The sequence below is a fragment of the Balaenoptera musculus genome, chromosome X (assembly GCF_009873245.2).
Source record: "Balaenoptera musculus isolate JJ_BM4_2016_0621 chromosome X, mBalMus1.pri.v3, whole genome shotgun sequence".
Lineage (NCBI taxonomy): Eukaryota > Metazoa > Chordata > Mammalia > Artiodactyla > Balaenopteridae > Balaenoptera > Balaenoptera musculus.
In genome coordinates, this window is record NC_045806.1 from 46,450,250 (window position 1) to 46,468,765 (window position 18,516).

The window sequence follows — 18,516 nt, forward strand, 5'->3', positions numbered from 1 at the left end:
CTAGTGCGGCTAGTAAGAGCAACACCCCCAAGCCTGCCCACAGATTATGACAACAGGGCTTCAGTTCAGGAGCCTAGGCCTGGCCAAGAACCAGGCAGGGCTCCACTGAGGGAAGAAGATTCAAGATCCATCTCTCTCCTATTGCAGTGCTCCCCCTCCCTGTCCCTCTGCCTACATTTCCCTGTTTCCTCCTACGTTTCCCCTTAGTGGCCCCCTTGGCCCCAGGTCTTGCTCCCTTCGGGTGGCTAGATGGACCTCCAGCTCAGGTCATGCCACTTATCTGCGCAAGAACGTTCCATGACTCCCCATTGCCCATCGGGAAAATAGAAGCTTCCCAGCTAGTTCTCTATGGCCCCTCAAGACCCTGCTGAACTCCCTGGCTTCCCTCAGCTTAGTTTAGTCGCCCCAATACTTCTGAGCTCTGCTCTGAGCCTGGTAGATTCTGTGCTGGGGGAGTTGAAAATCCTATCTCTGCCCTCAGGGAGCTCCGAAGGGAGGTCCTTCCCCTCCCCTAGATATCACAGCCCTTCCCACTTCCCCATTCCATCCCCACCCCCCCTTAAGTCCTGCATTGATTTTCTCCAGTCCATTTTTTTTACATTTAATTTAATTTTTTTGGCCAAGCTGCTCCGCATGTGGGATCTTAGTTCCCCGACCAGGGATGGAACCTGCGCCCCCGGCAGTGGAAGTGTGGAGTCTTAACCACTGAACCACCAGGGAACTCCTCCAGCCCATTTTTTATGGTTGATAATCCACAACATTCTCTCTTACACGTGCACGCACATCCACACTCACACCCACACACCTGACAAGGTCTTCCACCAGCACTGCCCCCTTGACCACTGGCATTAGAACAGAGGCCACAAAGGGCATCCCCTTCCCCCACCACGAAAGTCACACCACCAAATGCTTCCAATGCAGGGGGCACGGGTTTGATCCCTGGTCTGGTGGGGGGGGGGGTAGAGAAAACCGCAAAGACCTGGTGAGAACCACAAAGCTGCTCACACGTCCACATGCAACACGCTTGGCACAGGGTGTGCACACACAGCCATACTCAGGCGTCTCTTGTCACTGATGGGAAACACGCCCTGGGCACCCCAGGATGCCTGGGTGTGGCCCTGGCTCTGCTGTGGGTGTGGGGTGCGCCCTCCGACAGGCCCCTCAGCAGGCCGAAGGGCAATCTTGATCCTGACCCTGAGGGAGCTCCCAATCTCAAAGACAAGAAGCTCTCATTCAGGAAAAGCTAAGTGTGGCTCAGGAAGTGCAAGGGGGTCAGCCTGTCGGGACTGGGGAAGCTCAGGGGAGGGAGAGGCCAGGGACAGGATGGCCAGATAAAATACAGGATGCTCAGTTATGTTTGACTTTCAGATAAGCAATGAATAATTTCTTAGTATAAGCATGCCTCATGCATACTAAAAATGTATTATGCTATACTAAAATTTTTTTGTTGTACATCTGAAATTCAAATCTAACTGTACTTTTTTGGGGGTGAACTCCAGAAGCCCTAGTCAAGAAGGGATTCTAGTGAATGAGGTGGAGCCAGGCCTCCGAGGTGGCACCAGGCAAGCTGTGGGCTCTACCCAATTTCCCTGCAATGGGCACCTGAATGCTTATGACAGTGACATTATCTCAGGGATCACCTTGAATCTGGTCTTATTTATTAAAAAAACAAAGTCAATAATTAAAAACCTGTGGTACTTGACCATTCCAAAGAAGGGTGGCATGATCACACTCGATGACCAGACTGCATGGGTTAAGGTGTTGTGAAGCCTTCACTAGGAACATCTGGCTCAGGAGTAACACAGACCTCAGTTAAATCCCAACACCCTCACTTACTAGCTGTGTGGCCCTGGGCAAGCCTCTCCATCTATCCGAGCCTCAGTTTCCTTGTGTGGAAAATAGGATAATAATCACAGCTCCCTGGTTTTGAGGAGTCCATGACACAAAGAAGGGAAAGAGCATAGTGCTCCCCCACCCGCAGAGCAATGTGGCTTGAACTTGAAAGCCAACAGAACCGCACATCCACAAAGACACAAAACTACGCACACAGATACATAAACCCACAGGCCACAGGCTGCAACCCAACACAAAGCTATCAACACACTGAGAAACGTGTGCAAACCCAGCCAGAGATGGACACAGAATCCAGCACCACTCTCCTTGGCAGCTTCTCAGATCAGGGCGGGATTCCTACTAGAGGCGGAATGGCAGAGAAAAGACAATGGTACCCCATCCCCCATTCAAATTCAGTTCAAATATAGAAAGCAAACAAAACCATAAAATAAGTGTCAAGAAGTATAACAGAGTTTGGAATTTTCCCATGACAACTTACTGTTAGTGAAATAGCAAACTCATTCCAAAAATTGTTTCTGGTAGCTTCATGCCCCTGCTTGGCAGGTGCCCTGAGCATGTGCTTCTGGGCTTACTGGCAGAGTAGGTCTACCGTCTAGCTGAGTTTGAGGACAATGACTTTACCACTGGAACTGGACCCTTACCTCTTTCCGAGAATTTCAGCTCCCAGCTCTCCCCCTCCCTGGCCAGCAGCAACCCCTCTCCCTTCTCCCAGCTTTAGCCTTGGCTTAATCTCAAGACAGCTAATAGGACCCCAGACTGGACCTCAGCCATTAACTCCCTGGTGACGTGGGGAATCGCTTCACAACTCTGGACCCCGATTTCCCCATCTGCAAAATGGGGAGCATATGTGTGTGCTTCTCATTGTGAGGAACTGATGACATGCTATTGTGGGCAGAAGCCAGCCCTAGCACTCAGGCCTGCTGACCCCCAGTGCATGGTTCTCCCAGCAGCCCTCAGCCTCCAGGCTGAGAGGTAGGCCCCTGGGACAGTTGAATTCCTGGGGGTGGGGTGGGGTGGGGAAAGGGAGCAGAGGGAGTGGAGAAAAAAGAACAGCAAATAAGAAAGTGTCCTTTGGGCAGCCAGCTCTGTGGGGGGGGGGGGGGGGGGAGGGGAGTCCCTTAGCTTGAGAAAAAAGCAGAGGATAAAGGTGGAGTAGCTGCCCCACCTCTTCCCACCTGCCCCTTGAATGTGAGGTCCAGCCCAGCTGCCCTGCTCCACCTTTGCAGCCAAACTTGCTTGGCCTGGCAGATGTTCTTTCTGAAAATTTAAACACAAAACTTTGTCAAGTATGAGAAGTGCAGGGGGAGCTGTCTATAGGAACCCTGTGGCTAGCCCGAAGATCCCTTCCTTGAAGTGGACTGGTCTTGTGAACATAAGGACTCTGCAGAAAAATGGAGGCACCTTTTGCAGAGTGAAGGCATTTTTGGAAAGTGGGAGCCATTCTGGCAAGTAAGGAGCTTCCTAGAGTGTTCCCTCTTGAAAACTGGAGAAACTTTCTGTAAAATGAAGGTCTTTTTGTTAAAAAGAAGGCTCCTTCTGCAAAGGGAAGAAGTTTCTGCAATATGGAGGCACTTTCTTCAAAGTGGAGGGACATTCTGTAAAGTGAGGAGAGTTCTATAAAGACCCTTTTGTAAAATGGATGATGTCTGTAAATGAAGGACTCTTTGACAAAATACAAGACTGTTCTGTAAAACGGAGGAACTCTTTTGTAAAATGAGGCTCCTCTGTAAAGTGAAGAACGTTTTTGTGAAGTGTGGACCCTTGTGTAAAGTGAGGACCTTTTTGTAAAATGGGACAATATAATGCAATAGGGGATGGTGAAGACGGGGGTAAACTGGAGAGCACATGCCTCACTTAAAGTAGGGATGGCAGCTTCTCCCCTCTATCTAATTGTCACCTTGCAGTAATGGGGGCCCTGCATTTTCAGGTCTTCCAATATTTCAAGAGAATCAGAAATCCAGGCTTTTATGTGAAATCCCCTAATTTTAAAAACAGTGAGTAGGCCAAATGAAACTTGTGAGTCAAATTGAACTTGTGGGCCACCAGTTTGCAATATCTGAGTTAGATGGTCCTTAAGGTCCCTTCCACCTCTGCCATTTACCTCCTGCTCTATCTGATGTGCTCTGGCCCTAGGGCAGCAGCTTTGGAGTCCCTCCTCTACCCCCTGGAAGGGCCCAGTCTCTTCTGGGCCTGAGCACCCTCAGGGAGCTGGCTCATGTAATACTTGTCAGCAGTTCCCTGAACTGGAATCTGCCTTTCGTTCTGTCTGGTCTTCTGCCTTGTGCAGGATGCCTGGTGAAAAAAGCAGGAGACTGCAAGAACTTTTAGAACTCTCTGGAACTCAAGGTGTTCAGTTTTTTGTGGAGGATATAAGGTATGAGGATTCAACTGTTTGTTGAGCTCCTACTCTGCACCAGGCATTTTGTTGATGCTTTCCTGTAGGGCATCCTCCTAACAACCCTGTATGCTATTAGCTCCATTTTACAGATGAGGAAACTGAGGCACAGAGAAACAAAATAACTTGCCTGAGGATACACAGCTAGAAGTGGTTGAACTGAGACTGGATCCCAAGTGTGTCTGTGTCCAGAGTCACAGAGCACATCCTCGGTCAATGTTTGCTGAATTGCGAAAGAAATCACATTGGGGGCGGTCGGGGGGGAGGTCAGAGAACTTTCTAAAGGAAATGGTTTTTGAGTTCGCCCATCCAGGTTGTGTTTTTTCAGGTGTAGATAGACTGGACACAGTCCTGCAGGCAAGGGAAGAAAAGTGAGCAAAGGTGTGGATACTAGGGGTGGGGAGGTGAAGAGTGTGTTTGAAGGGCACAGTGACCAGAGTCTTGGGTTTGTAAGAACAGGAGGAAGGGGCAGAAAAAGCCAAAAGACAGGCAGGCACCCTCCTTCTCCACCAACCACTACCACCAAGATACAGACCCATAGGGGCCATGCAGAGGCAGGCACTGGCACAGAAACACACACACACACACAGAGTCTACATACAGAGACCCACATGCAGAAACATCTGGAAATGCCCCAGGGGCTTAGACAGAGCCAAGGTGTCATAACACAGGAACACATAACGTATACAGACCCAAAGACACACATAGACACACATGGATATATAATGACATGCACTCAAACATACACATGGATATACAGAAACAAGAACATTAAGATATACACAAAACAGACCCATGGGGACAAAGACAGCTAGGCAGCCAGGCACATGTGCACGCATGCGCACGTACACACACACACACACACACACACACACACACACACACACACACACACACACACACACACACACACACACACACACACACACACACACACACACACACACACACACACCACAGCCACATGGGAGCACAGACAGCCCATCTCTCTTCCAGTTGCTTGATTGCTGTGAGGGCCTGGCCACCTCCTCCCAGCATCTCTGGACCTGAGGCCAGAGAAGGCTGGGGGTGGTAGCTCCACCCCCAGGGAGGGGCTGGGGACTTCAGAGGACAGGAAGGGAAGGGAGTGGAGCTGCAGCTGGGAGCACTGGGGGCAGTAATTACCCAGTGCTGGGGCTGCCACGCTGGCTGTGATTTCCCTCCCCTTGAGGACAAAGCCGCTAGGGGATGGCCCCTCTGACCCCTGCTGTGTGTGACCCCAGAGCCCCCAACACCCACCCATCCCCCCTCCCCACTCCCCTCCCCCCACCGAGGCCTGGTCAAAACTGAGAGTTGGCAACACAGAAAGATCATGACGGAAAAGGACCCAGAGAGACTGGGACAAAAACAAGGAGGAAGAAGACAGGGAAACTACAGAGACCCAGAAAATCGGACAGCTAGAGAAGGAGACAGGAAAAAATGGGCGGGGGCGAGTCAGAAGGGAGACAGAGACAGTGAGGGATGCAGGCCCAAAGAGGCAAAGGGGACAAAAAGAGCAGACCAGGGCCACTTGTTGAACATGGCTACAATGTGCCACGCCGAGTGCTCTGCTCTACCTGTGGCATTTAATCCTAACAACCCTAGGAGGTGGGGATGCTAACCTCATTTTGTAGATGAGAAAACCGAGGCTCAGAGGGGTGAGGTGATTCGCTCAGGATCACATGAAACTAGAAAGTGGCAGAGCTGGGTCTGGGGGGCTCTCACCACTGCCTGCCCCTGACAGGGACATGGGGCCCAAACTGAGATCCCTGAAGGAATTCTCCAGAGACAGAAGCTGTCGGGGAGATCTGGAGACTTGGAGCCCCTAAGAGAGGCAGAGTGAAAGAGCCCAGCACCTTCCCTGCCCCCTCCCCTGTGCCCCGGGGTGGGGGAGGGGGCCGCAGCTACACCTGGAACGCATTAGGCTGGGAGGCCCCGCCTGGGGAGCAGGGAAGAAGCTGGAGGGGGGGGCAGAGAAGGTGAAGGTGAAGTTGAAGGCAGCGGCGTGGGCGGTGGCGAGGGCCTAGCAGGCCCAGGCAGAAGGGCTTCTATGCCAGCTTCAGCTCCTTGGGGCCAGCGCTGCCAGTCCTGCCTTTCCCGCTTTCTACAGGCGCCTTCCCTCCCTGACTTAACCCCTTCTCTGCACGGGCCACGGGGAGGTGCTGCAGAGGGCTGAAAGCCTCCAGCAACGGGAAGAGGCCTTCAGTTCCCTCTCTGGGCCTCAGCCACACACCTGTGCCCCTCACCCTCCTGTCCTTAGTCTGGGGCCCAGATGGACACAGTTGATGCCTACTGGGCACTGCCCCTTTTTCAGGCTCCTCAGACTCAGTGCATCTTAAAACCCAGCTCTATCCCAGCCCCTAGTGGCTCTTCCTCCTGTTTCCCCACCCCAGGAGTGGCACCTCCAGCCACCCAGTTCCCTAAGCCAGAGGCTGGGCTTTCTCCACGACTCCCCCTGCTCCCTTAACTCACACGTCCAGCCAGACCCCAAGTCCTACAGATTCAACTTCTTAGGAGGGCAGGAATCCATAGACTATTTTTCCCACTCCAGCCTCCTAACTGGTTTCCCTCCCATCCTCAGGGCCCTCTACAAGGTATTCTCCACACCACAACCAGGTTATGAAAACACAATCCCCTTCAATTTCTGTAGCCCGGTGAAGGGCTCCCCTTGCCTCCGGGGTGAACTCCAAACTCCTGAGCACAGGGACAAGTAAGGCCCAGCTTGAAAACACTTCCCCACCCCCACCCCCACCCCCACCCTGCAGCCACAAAGGCCTCTTGTCTGTTCCTCGAAAGTGCTCTCCTCTGCCTGGGGCTTTGGCACATGTCATTCTCGTGGGCCTGAACAGCTTTTCTGCTTCTCCTTACCTCTGGACTATTTATCCTTCAGATCTCAGCTCAAGTGTCCTCTTTTCCCTGCCTGCCCCCTCCTCATCTGTTCCTTCAGCATCTGTGCTTGGAATTACCTGTCATGTATGTCTTCCCTGCTAGAAAGGAGCTCCACGAGGACAGGGACTGAGCCTGCCTTTTGTTGCCCACCCAGCAATTCACACAGGGCCAAGCACAAAGTAGGTACTCAATAAACATTTGTTAAATGAAGAAATGTCCTCCTTCCTCCCCTCTTTCACTCTCCCTTATCTGCTCACCAAGTACTTATGGATGCCCTACTATACCCCAGACAAATGCGATGAACAGGTCCTTGATGTTACACATGGGGAAACGAAGGCCTTGAGGTGGGAAGGGAAGCCTGAGGGCACAGTGAACCAAGGGAAGAGTCAGGAGTGCAGAGGTGCCTTCTGCTATTGCCCTCATCCTTGTCTCCAGCCCTCTGTGTTTTGAGGTACCTTTTGGAGGTGTGATGCCTTCCAGGTCCAAGGAACTGGGTACTGGAGCCTGGAGAGGCTGGACTCACTGCTCCAAGGATGTCTGCTTTCTCCAGATGAGGGCACTTAACACTTCCGGGCTGGGCAACGGCAGAGTGCACTTCCTGTCCTCATTCCAGACAGGTCCTAGCCCCACCCAGCCAGCGTCTGGCCAGCTCCACATCTGCCTAAGGCATTTAGCTAACTGGTCCCCAGAATGCCATGGTTGGCATCTGTCTGGGGCACTGGTAGCTGCCGCTCACCCTTGAAGGAGCAAGTAGCCCCAGCCAGGCTGTCCCCTAGGGGCAGAGGCACGTGAAAGGGCCGAGGAATGGGGGTGCCAACCATCTGCAACTGGAAACTTCAATTCTTTTAGTCCTGTCTGGAGAAGTCCTTTTTGCAGCTACCCAGTCTTTACACTTTGTTGTGTTTGTTTGGGAGGCCCCAGCTGACTAGAAACCAAATCTGGGTCTTTTCCCAGACACTCTCCTGGAATTTCAAACTGCTGCTCTCCAAAAATCACCAGCAGAGCCCACCACCCCCTCCTGTCATGAGTCCCCTCTTCTCCTTTCCGTGAGCAACCTCCCTCTATGGCCTCTCAGGATGCCCTCAACAGGGAAAACACGGAGGGAGCCACAGGAATTTACTTCACCAATGTTTGATTTGCTTTTCAGGAGTACTCCCTCCGTTCTTCGCAGCAGCCACTACCCTGGGTATATGTGAAATGGGTCTCAGCTTTATGCAAATATACTTTAAAAACTGCTCCTCCCCCCACCCCACCCCCAAATGACATTTCTAAGGCAAAGTTTGGGTGACTCTGCTGACCTCACTATCTATGTCTTCAAGGATGGGACTGGGGCTTCCCTGGTGGTGCAGTGGTTAAGAATCCACCTGCCAATGCAGGGGACACGGGTTCGAGCCCTGGTCCAGGAAGATCCCACATGCCGCAGAGCAACTGAGCCCGTGAGCCACAACTACTGAGCCTGCGCTCTAGAGCCTGCGAGCCACAACTACTGAGCTGGCGAGCCACAACTACTGAAGCCCACGCACCCTAGAGCCCGTGCTCTGCAACAAGAGAAGCCAGAGCAACGAGAAGCCCGCGCACCACAATGAAGAGTAGCCCCCGCTCGCCACCCGGATGTCCCCCCAGGCCTCTCAAATGCAACAGGTTTCAAATGTACATCAGTATCTCCCCCCAAACCTGCTCCTTCTCTTGCAAGTAGGTGGCCCCACCAGCATCCACCAGGTCACCGTAGTTGGTTTCAGAAAACAACCCAGACTCATCCTGGACTTTTCCTTCTTCCTCGGCCTCTACGTCCAAGCCACCACCAAGATCTGTCCATGTTAGCACCAAAATATCTCTCAGATCTTACCTTCCTCACTTGCCATCACTCTAACCCAAGCTACTATCACCTCTTGCTGGGATGACTGCGACCCCTACCTGCCGGTCTCTGACCCCACTCTTGTGCCCCTACCATCCACTCTCCACATACAGCCGTGGGGATTTCTCAAACACCCACATCTGAGCACATCATTCCCCTTCAAAGGTTCCCCTTTGCCCTCAGGATAAAGTCCCTTCGCCAGCCTTATCTCTCTACTTCTCCCAATACCAGCCCCTGTCCGAGGATGCCTCATGTCTCAGTGCCTTTGCTCCCACTGAACTTCCTACCTGAACTGCTCTCTATGTTCCTCCTAGCTCTGCAAACCTTGCTGGCACCCCTCTAGAGCCCTTCCTTTGGGCCAGGCCCTGTGCTGGGTGCTGCTGATGCCAGCGTTTCCTCTGCCTAGAGTCCCAAAACTGTAACTGCCTTCCAGCTTAAACTGCCAAATGGCAGCCATACATAAGAGCTAGGCATAAAGGGTAAACTGAGGCTGCCAGTGTTTGTGCGTATGTGGGTGAGAGGTTGACTCACTCCCTTTAGCTTAGATCCCATGCCTCCCTTCAGGGTTGGGAGTTATGGTGGGAGGCCCACACAAGGCCCTGGGGAGAGGGCCTCAGAGTGGAGGCTGATGTGGTATCCTAATGATGCTGACTCACTGTAGGACCGCAGCTAAACTCCCTCTCAGAGTCTCCACTGTCCCAGCTCAAGGATGGTTCCCACTCTAGGCTATACATCAGAATCACCTGAGGAGCTTTCAAAATAGATTCCCGGGTTGCAACCCTAAGATCCTGGAGCTTTGAGGTAGAGTCTGGGAATCACATTTATTTTTTCAAAGTCAACAAGGGGGATTCTGATGTTCATCCAGTTTAGGAAGCCCAGGACCAGACGGTGACTAGGGGCCTTTCCAGCTCCAATTCTTACTCTTAGAGTGTCAGATGATGGCCCAGGCTCCAAATCAGGAGCCAGCCCCTCAGGCTGCCCCCCTCAACAGGCTGAGTCCTTCCACTACCCACGAAAAGGCTTTAACACCAGGTGCAACTCCTTTGACTGAGCTAGGGTCAAGTCCCAAGCTATCCCCCAATCAGCATCTGGAAAGATATTCCCAAAGCTGAGGAAGAGGGCAGGGCTCCCCCCAAATCTCTATGAGCAAACCTACACCTGGGAACTCCTTTCTGACTCTCTCAAAGCCCTCTCTGGTATCTCAGAGAAGTTTAGTTATCTCAGTAACCCAGTAAGGCCTTAGGTTTTATCAAACTGGGAAATGGGCATAAAAACAATCAACCAACCCCCCACTAGGAATCAGGGTAACTAAAAGAGAAAGCACTTTGAAGCAATTCAAAGCTTTCACATGGATAAGATATATTATTTTAAAAACCATCCCCTCCACCAGGATGGGCCACTGCCCCTAAGGATGGTGATTCTATAAAGGCCTCAGCAGTCTGAGGGAGGAAGCGGGGAGGCACACGGAAATCTTAACATGTGGACGAAAATGTTTCAACCCTTTAATTGACGCTCTCCCTCTCTCTCTCTCTCTCTCACTCACACACACACACACACACACACACACACACACACACACACACACACACCCTACAACTACCAACCCTGCCCTCTTTGGGCCAATTATAGGCAAGTCCTGTGGAGAGAGAAGCAAGTCACTTGTGCCTACCCCTGGGCTGGAAGGGCAGTGGGGGAGGCGGGATCTCACGCCCCATGCTGCTGTGAATCACATGGCCCAGCGCTTGTCTTGCCAGGGCCTGAGTAATTCCTCCGCCTCTTCTTCAGAAGGTTTTTCTCTTATTTTTTTTTTTAAATTTTATTTCATTCTGCAGGCTTTGCAACCAGTATCTCATAGACTTCTCATGGCATTCTCTAGATGAGGAAATTGAGGCTCAGAGAAGGGAAGTCACTCACCCGGGGTTCCACAGTGAGTCAGTTAAGAATGGTTGGATGGGAGGCCAGGTCCTTCCCTGACACCCTTCTTATTCCCACTCCTCAACTTGAAGTGAAAGAAAGAAAAAGACACCCATCAATTAGAGAGGCAGGGACTTCATTGGGAAAAAGGATCGTAGGAACTTTGTGCTGCTTTTTGGGGGGAGGAGGGGAGTGGTTCAGGATGGGTATTTTGATTGTAATTTGGAAGGACTGATGGAGTGGGAAGAATCACTGCTGTGTATTGATCAGAGGCCAGAGATCAGAAGCCTAGATGCTGCCCAGCTACTGACTCCCATACCAAGAGTATCTGGAGGGCAGGAGCTCAGTTGTCCTTCTCTTAGACAATGGTTACTGAGGGCCTACTATGTGGTCCCTTTGTATCTGTTCAGGCATTTGTTCAAGGATTTATTGAGCACCTACTGTGTGCTAGGCACTATGCTAGTTGCTGGGGATACAACGGTGAACAAAACAGATATAATCCCCTTGCCCTCAAGGAGCTCACATTCTAGTTGAGGGAGACAGGCAATAAATAAGTAGACACATAGAATAAGATAACTGCATATGTACTAAGTGCAAAGATGGAAGTGCAGTGGCAATTTCGATGGAGACCCACAAGGGCCCCTACCTAAAGTGATCAGGGAAGGTCTCTCAGAGGAGGTGACATCTGAGCTGAGACCTGAAAGGTAAGAAACAAGCCAGGTAGAGAGCAGGGGGAAGAGCTGCCAGGCAGAGGGAAAAGCAGATGCAAAAGCCCTGAGGTGGGAGTGCTTGTGGCATGTTTTGGGATCTGAAAGAAGGTGCTGCAGTAAAGTGGGTGAGTAACCTTCTCCACACAGTGTCTGTCAAGGGGAGTTTGGAAAGTCAGCAGGAGCAACATGCAGGGCAGGGTGTTAAAGGCCTGTTGTCAGCTGGTTATCTCCAGCCCACACCGAGGGAGCCCCTGAGAACTCCCAGAGGTTCCACAACTAGCCCAAGGTCACAAGAGCAGCAAGGGGCACATGTTGCCCATACTTTTATGCTTTACTAATGCTACCTGGTGCTGGGCCACAGTCCCCCCAAACCTGAGAAGCCTGGGATGTGGACCCTGGGAGGTCCCAGAGGCTCAACAGCTACTTCAAGTGTTGCCCAGTGGAAGATACTGCTCTTCCTCCATGGCTCCTGGGCTCAGGTCCACATGGGATGTCCCCAGACGGGGGAGGCCCTGCTGGACTCCTCAGGCACTCAGTTCTGTGCAGTGCAAAGGTCTCTCCAGGCAGTGGTCTGTGGCCCCAGCCTGACCTAGAGCTGCTCCACCTCTGCAAATCCAAGTTCAAGCATCCTGACTTCGCCTCACAAACAACCTTATAGCCCTGCACCTCTGCAGCTCTGCTACAACTGGCTTCTGCCTCCCCCCATCACCACCTTTCTGCTGTCTCCCTACCTACCAGCCCCTCCAGCCCTTCCCTCCAACTTGACCCCCAAGGCCCACCTCTTCCACCTTTCTCTCTCATCAGCACCTTCTACTCCCTCCTTCCCTTGTCCTCCTGCCACATACACCTGGCAAAACCCCAACCTTGGATCAATCCACCATCCCTCTTTTTTTTTTTCCACTCATACTCTAGAGCTGCTGAACAGTACAGGAGAAAATCACATAAGCAGAAGGCTTGGCTTTACTTTCATGGTCTCCAGCCTCAGTTTGGGAAGCAGAAAGACCATAGACTTTGGACTCAAATAGATCTGGTTTGGAATCCTGTCTCTATACTAGCTGTGTGACCTTGGGCAACTTACTTAATTTCTTTGAGCCTCAGTTTCCTCCCCTACAAAGTGGGGCTAATGATACTTACTTCACAGGAGGCTCCTGAAGATGAAATGAAAACCCATGTAAAGCACCCAGTGCCTGGCACAATGTAGGCGCTTGGCAAATGGGAGACTCCTTTTCTCCCATTCCCCCAAACAAACCCCCCTTACTGCCTTGCAATCCAGCCCCTTTTTCTTAGAGTGCTCCCTCTCCCATTAGCCTCAGCAGATGTAAGAGAAGAGGGTCGGAAGGGTTGAGGGGGCACAGGGGACAGAGAGGAGGCGGGAGGTGGGGGGACAGGGGTTGAAAGAATTAGACGAAGGCCGAGGAGCGAGGGAAGGGGTTGCGGGTTGAGAAGAGACGAAGGGCTGGGGTGAGCGGGCCGGCCCAGAGGTGGGGCTTAAAGGGCCCGAGAACAAGAACCCGCTCCCAGGCCCATGGCTCGGGCTCGCATGCTTTCTCGATCACTCACCAGGCCGGGGTTGCGAGCCCTCCAGGTGGTAGGAGAAGCGCAGGGCCCGGTGGTGCTGTGGACTGGGGCCGCAGGGCAAGACCCGGGGGCCTGGAGCGACGCCCAGACTGGCGTCCGAGGGTCCGGCAAACTGGGGATCCAAGAGGCTTCCGAGAGCCGAGCCTGATCCCCTGGGCACCGGCAGTCCAGGCTCCGAGGCTCCAGGGTCCGAGTCGGCATAGGCCGGTGGCGCGGCGCTGGGGGAGTTCGCGGTTGGGTGTTCGGGCTCGGAAGGCCCGGCGCCCCCCGGGGCTCGGTGGCCGTGCATGGTCCGGGCCTGGGCGCGGGGCCCAGGCTCCCCGCTTGGCTCCAGCTCCTGGGGCGTAGGCGCGGGCGGAGGAGGCCCGGCGCCCGGCGGAGCAGCGGCCTCAGGCTCGGGGGGCGGGGCTGCGGGCTCAGCCCCACTGCGGAGACTCGAGCCCCCGGCCCGGGCCCGGACCAGCAGCCGTGGCAGCGGTGGCAGTACCAGCAGCAGCCGCGGCCACCGCCGCTGCGGTGCCAGGCATCGCCGGCCCGGGCCCCGCGCGGGGAGTGGGCTCGGCGGGGCCGGGGGCCCGCTGGGGAGCGCTGTCTATGCGGCAGCGGCTGGGTGAGGGTCGGGGGGTAGCGCTCGGCGCGGGCTCTCTCGTGAGCGGCGAACCACTTCCGTGGCCCCGGGGCGAGCGGCCGGTCTGTTCCGAGTGCGTGTTCTCTTCTTTCTCCCCAGATGGGAATCGATCTGGGCTCTCCTGGCTGGTCGGAAAAGGTTCTTCCTCCCGCCGCAGCGGAGGCTGGGGGGCGGAGGGGAGGAGAGGAGAGGGAAGGGGAGGGAGGGAGGGAGGAGAGGATGGCGGTGGCGGGGGGCGCGCGTGTACGCTGCGCGCTCGGGCTGGGGGTTTCCCCCTCAGCCAATGCCTCCTGACGATGCTCCAGCGGCGGGGGCAGGGGAACAGCCTGGGCCCGGCTTCGCCGTCCTCCCCAGCCTCGGCCTGGGTCTCCGCGGCGGCGGGCGGGAAGGAGCCCGGGGAAGGGGGGTGGGGAGGCGGGAGCAGTCGCTGAGGCAGCCGCAGCCACAGCGGCGCTGGGACCCAGTTGCCCGGGCCCCGCCCCCTCGCCCGGGATTTGCGCCTGGCCACGCCTCCTCACTTCGGCCGGCCTCAATTCTCGCTGCGACCGCCTTCAAGGCCCTCCTTCTTCTTAAAAATTCCCCCTCAGCCTGTCCTCCCCATCTCCCCCTGGTCCCGCACAGTCAAGTCTACGGGCTCAAACCCCCAAATCTGCCTTTCTGTTCCATCTCAGTTCTGCCTCCCTCTGCTCATCGTTCAATCTCTTTTCCAGCAACCTTTCCACATGTTCCAAAGTTTCCCTAGAGCTTGGCTCATAGGGAACTTGCCTTTGATACTCTTCACGCAGCTCAGACCAGACCTCATGTTTCTTTACTTCGCCACTCTTTGGCCAATAGCCTCAGTTCCCAGGATTGTCGCATCTGCCTGGCAACATTCCAACCTTGAATCAGTCCAACTGTCCGCCTTTTCCATGCCTGTGCCCAGGCAGCTAAACACTGCTGGAGAAAACTATTCAACCTCACAGATTTGTGCCACTATAAACTCATGGTCCCCAGCTTCTACCAGGCCCTTGGTGCTGACCCACAACCCTACTATGCGTTCCCGGGCAGCCTTCTCTCTCATGCTCTGCAACAGCCATTTCTAACCTCCCTTTTCCTCAAACCCCCAACTTCTCCATCTGTCCCCTGACCCTCAGCAGATGACCCCACCTCCTACTTCACAGAGTAAACAGAAGTCATCAAAAAGGAAGTTCTTTCCTTCTTGCCACCAAACCTACAGAATCTGTCCCTTGTGCCTTCCCAACAGCATTTAAACATACTCAGGTCTCTTCCATCTAAAAATTACCAAAAAATCTCCCTCTCCAACCACCTCCCTCTCTTCCCTCTATAAACGTCTCAAGAGTCGCCTACACTTAACTGTCTTAATTTTCCCACTTCCCACTTATCTTTCAACCCACTCCAATCTGCCTCTACTATTTGCCTGATACTGCTCTCTTATCAAGGTCTGCCATGGCCCATGTCACTAAATCCAATAGAATCTATTCAGAGGTTATCTTACCTGACTTCTTGGTAGCATTTGGCACTAGTGACCACTCCCTCCTCCTTAAACCACTTCCATGACACCACACTCTCAGTTTTCTCCTGCTTCCTTGGTAACTCCTTTTTACTTTCCAGACTCCTTGTCCAACTCTTAAATGCTGGTGCTCTTTAGGTTTTGGCCTGAGCTCTCTTCTCTCTCTCTGCTCTTTCCTATGATTATTACATTCATTCTCATGGTTTCAACTATCATTTCTTTGCTGATGACTCCCAAATTGATACAAGTCCAGGTACTTCTCCTGACCTATGCGTTCAATGGGTTAATAGACAGATAGCTCTGCCTGAATACCCTGGAGACACCTAAAGCCTCAGCTTCTCTCCAACTCAAGGTATCCTCCTCCCAGCCTTTTTGTCCTTCTTTGTGCCTTACCTTAGCGAATGACCCCAGTCAAGGCAGAAACCTGAGCTATACCCCTCTTCTTTCTCCTCCACTCCCATGCAATCACCAAGTCCCGTCATTTTTTATCTCCTGAATATCTCCCAAATTTATTTACGTAGTCTCTTTTATTTCTGTTGCTACTACCCTAATCTAGGCCAGCACCATTTCTAACCTGAATACTGTCACAACCTCCCTGTTTCAGTCGTATTCCCTGGAATCTAGTCTCTTCACTGTAGGCAGTATGATCTTTTGAAAAGGTAAACCAAAATCATATCACTCTCACGTTTAGAACCCTTCAATGAGTCCCCCACTTGCTCAAAAGGAAAACTACCTTCCTCAACAGGCAAAGTTAAGCTGGGCTCTTAACGATTTGACCGCCACCAGCCTTTCCAGACTCCATGCTTGAGTCAAAGCTGAAATTGTTAGACTGTTCCTTAGTCTGTCTAGCTTTGGAGTCTTTGCATATGCTGTTGCATCTGCAAGAAATTCTGTCCACATCTCCCCAGTTCCATTTCATTTGTTCTTCAGATCTCTGCTCATTTGATGAATGCCTTTTGAGCACACACTTTGGGCCAGGCACCATATGAGGCACTACTTATGCAGTGGTGAATAAGACAGACATGAACAAGATCATGGAAGACAAACTTGGCCCTCAGAATTTCAGTCTGGTGCTGGAGAGGACTTGAGGTAAACAAATACATAATTACAACATATAAACACACAAAATTACAAATTGTGATAAGGCTATAAAGAGTTGGAACAGGGTGATAGGAAAGAGAATAACAGGTGGGGGCAATTTAGCCTGAGATTCAGGCAAGGCCAATATTTAAGGTGAGTAAAGGAATGGGAGTTAGCCGATGAAGAGTGGAGGCAAAAGTGTCCCAGGCAGAGGCCACGGCAAGTGAGAAGGCCCTGGGAAGAAAGGGAAAGGGTATACTTAGGAACTGCAGGAAGGCCAGTGTGGCTGGAGCACAGTAAGCTGAGGGCAAGAGGTATGGGATGTGAGGTTGAGGAGGTAGGCAGGCAGAAGCCAGCTTATGTTGGGCTTTATAGGCCATGGTAAGGAGAATAGATCTTATTCTATGAGCAATAAAAAGGTACTGAAGCAGTGTTTTTTTAAAAAATTTATTTATTTATTTTTGGCTGCGTTGGGTCCCCCCTGCTGCGCGTGGCCCCTCTGTAGTTGCGGCGAGCGGGGGCCACCCTCCGCCGCGGTGCACGGGCCTCTCATTGCAGTGGCCTCTCCCGTTGAGGAGCACGGGCTCCTCATTGCAGTGGCTTCTCCCGTTGAGGAGCACGGGCTCCTCATTGCAGTGGCTTCTCTTGTTGAGGAGCACGGGCTCCAGGCGTGCGAGCCCCAGCAGTTATGGCACGCAGGCTCAGTAGTTGTGGCATGCAGGCCCAGCCACTCCACGGCATGTGGGATCCTCCCGGACCAGGGCTCGAACCCGTGTCCCCTGCACTGGCAGGCAGATTCCCAACCACTGCGCCACCAGGGAAGCCCTGAAGCAGTGCTTTTAAATGTGGGTCAAACTGCAGAAGGTACTGAAATCAATTTGAGAAAAGAATAGAAAATATCAGAACGTATCATAGGATTACGTAGGAGGGGTAAGCATGTCTCAGTTTGCATCATATATGATCATGATGAAATAGTACCTCTTTTGTAGATACTTCCTATCCCCCAAATGCTGAAATACACTACATTGAAAGGTTTTAAGCTTGGAATTGACATGGTATAGTTAATGTTTAAAGAGATTACTTTGGCTGTTGTGGATTGGATTGGAGGTGGACAAGATTAGGAGTCTACTGCAATCAGAGATGACGGTGAGTGGACTAAGGTGGCAGAGGTGGAGATGAAGAGAGGTGGATTTGAAAGAGATTTAGAATTGAAAGGGCTTGGTGTGGTGGCTTGCGGGTAGGAGAGGGAGGAATCAAGGATACCTCCCAGGGACCTGGTGATGTGAGGCCAGGTCATTCATCGAGATGAGGAAGACAGAAAAGAGGAACAGGTTTTCAGGGGAAGATCAAGAGTTCAGTTTTACATGCCCTTGAAATAGCCAAATGAAGAAGTCAAGCAGATAGTGGTATATATTGTACATCTCAGAGAGGTCTGGTTTCAGATATAAATGAGAGTTGGCAGTATAGAAATAGCATTAAAAAACCACGAGAGAAGAAGTCAGTCTGAGACAGAAGAAAGAGAAAGGAAGAGGATCCATGACTGAGCTCTGAGAAATTTCAAGTTTAGAGGTTGGATGAAGGAGTAGGAGGTGGCAAAGAGACTGAAAAGAGGTAAAGAGATAGGGACATAACTAGCGATGTGTCAGGGATGTTTTAAGAGTGCTGAGAAGTCAACTAAAATGAGGATTGAAAAGGGTCCATTGGATACGGCAATATGGGTGTTGGTAGTGACCTTGATATAAGTAGTTTTGGAGGAGTGCTGGGGTGAAAACCAGAATGGATGAAGAGTGAATGGATACACCATTGGTAGGAGTGTAAACTGATACAACCACTCTAGAAAATGTTGGCCATTTTCTAGTAAAGCTGAACTATGCACATACTCTAGGTCCAGCAATTTTAGGTGTCTATCCCAAAGCGGTAGTTCCCACAATGTGGTCTGGGGATCCTGAGGGCAGGGATGGGGGTTGGGGGAGCCAAAACCATAATACTAGAAAGATGTTATTTGCTTCTTTTACTCTCATTCTCTCAAGTACGTAGAGTGGAGTTTTCCAGAGGCTACATGACATGTAATATCACAACAGATTG

General features: G+C 52.3%; 1 protein-coding gene across 2 annotated transcripts in view; it reads right to left on the minus strand.

Moving 5' to 3' along the window:
* FGD1 (FYVE, RhoGEF and PH domain containing 1) overlaps nucleotides 1–13,998 on the minus strand; it is a 36,274-nt gene extending 22,276 nt beyond the window's left edge. Inside the window, exon 1 of one of the 2 annotated variants that reach the window (XM_036839177.1) lies at nucleotides 13,196–13,998. In XM_036839177.1, the coding sequence (XP_036695072.1) occupies nucleotides 13,196–13,502 (307 nt within the window). In that variant the 5' untranslated portion in view covers nucleotides 13,503–13,998. The remainder of the gene's footprint in view (nucleotides 1–13,195) is intronic. The other variant, XM_036839176.1, reaches the window with a different exon arrangement.
* Between the last annotated feature and the right edge of the window lie 4,518 nt (nucleotides 13,999–18,516).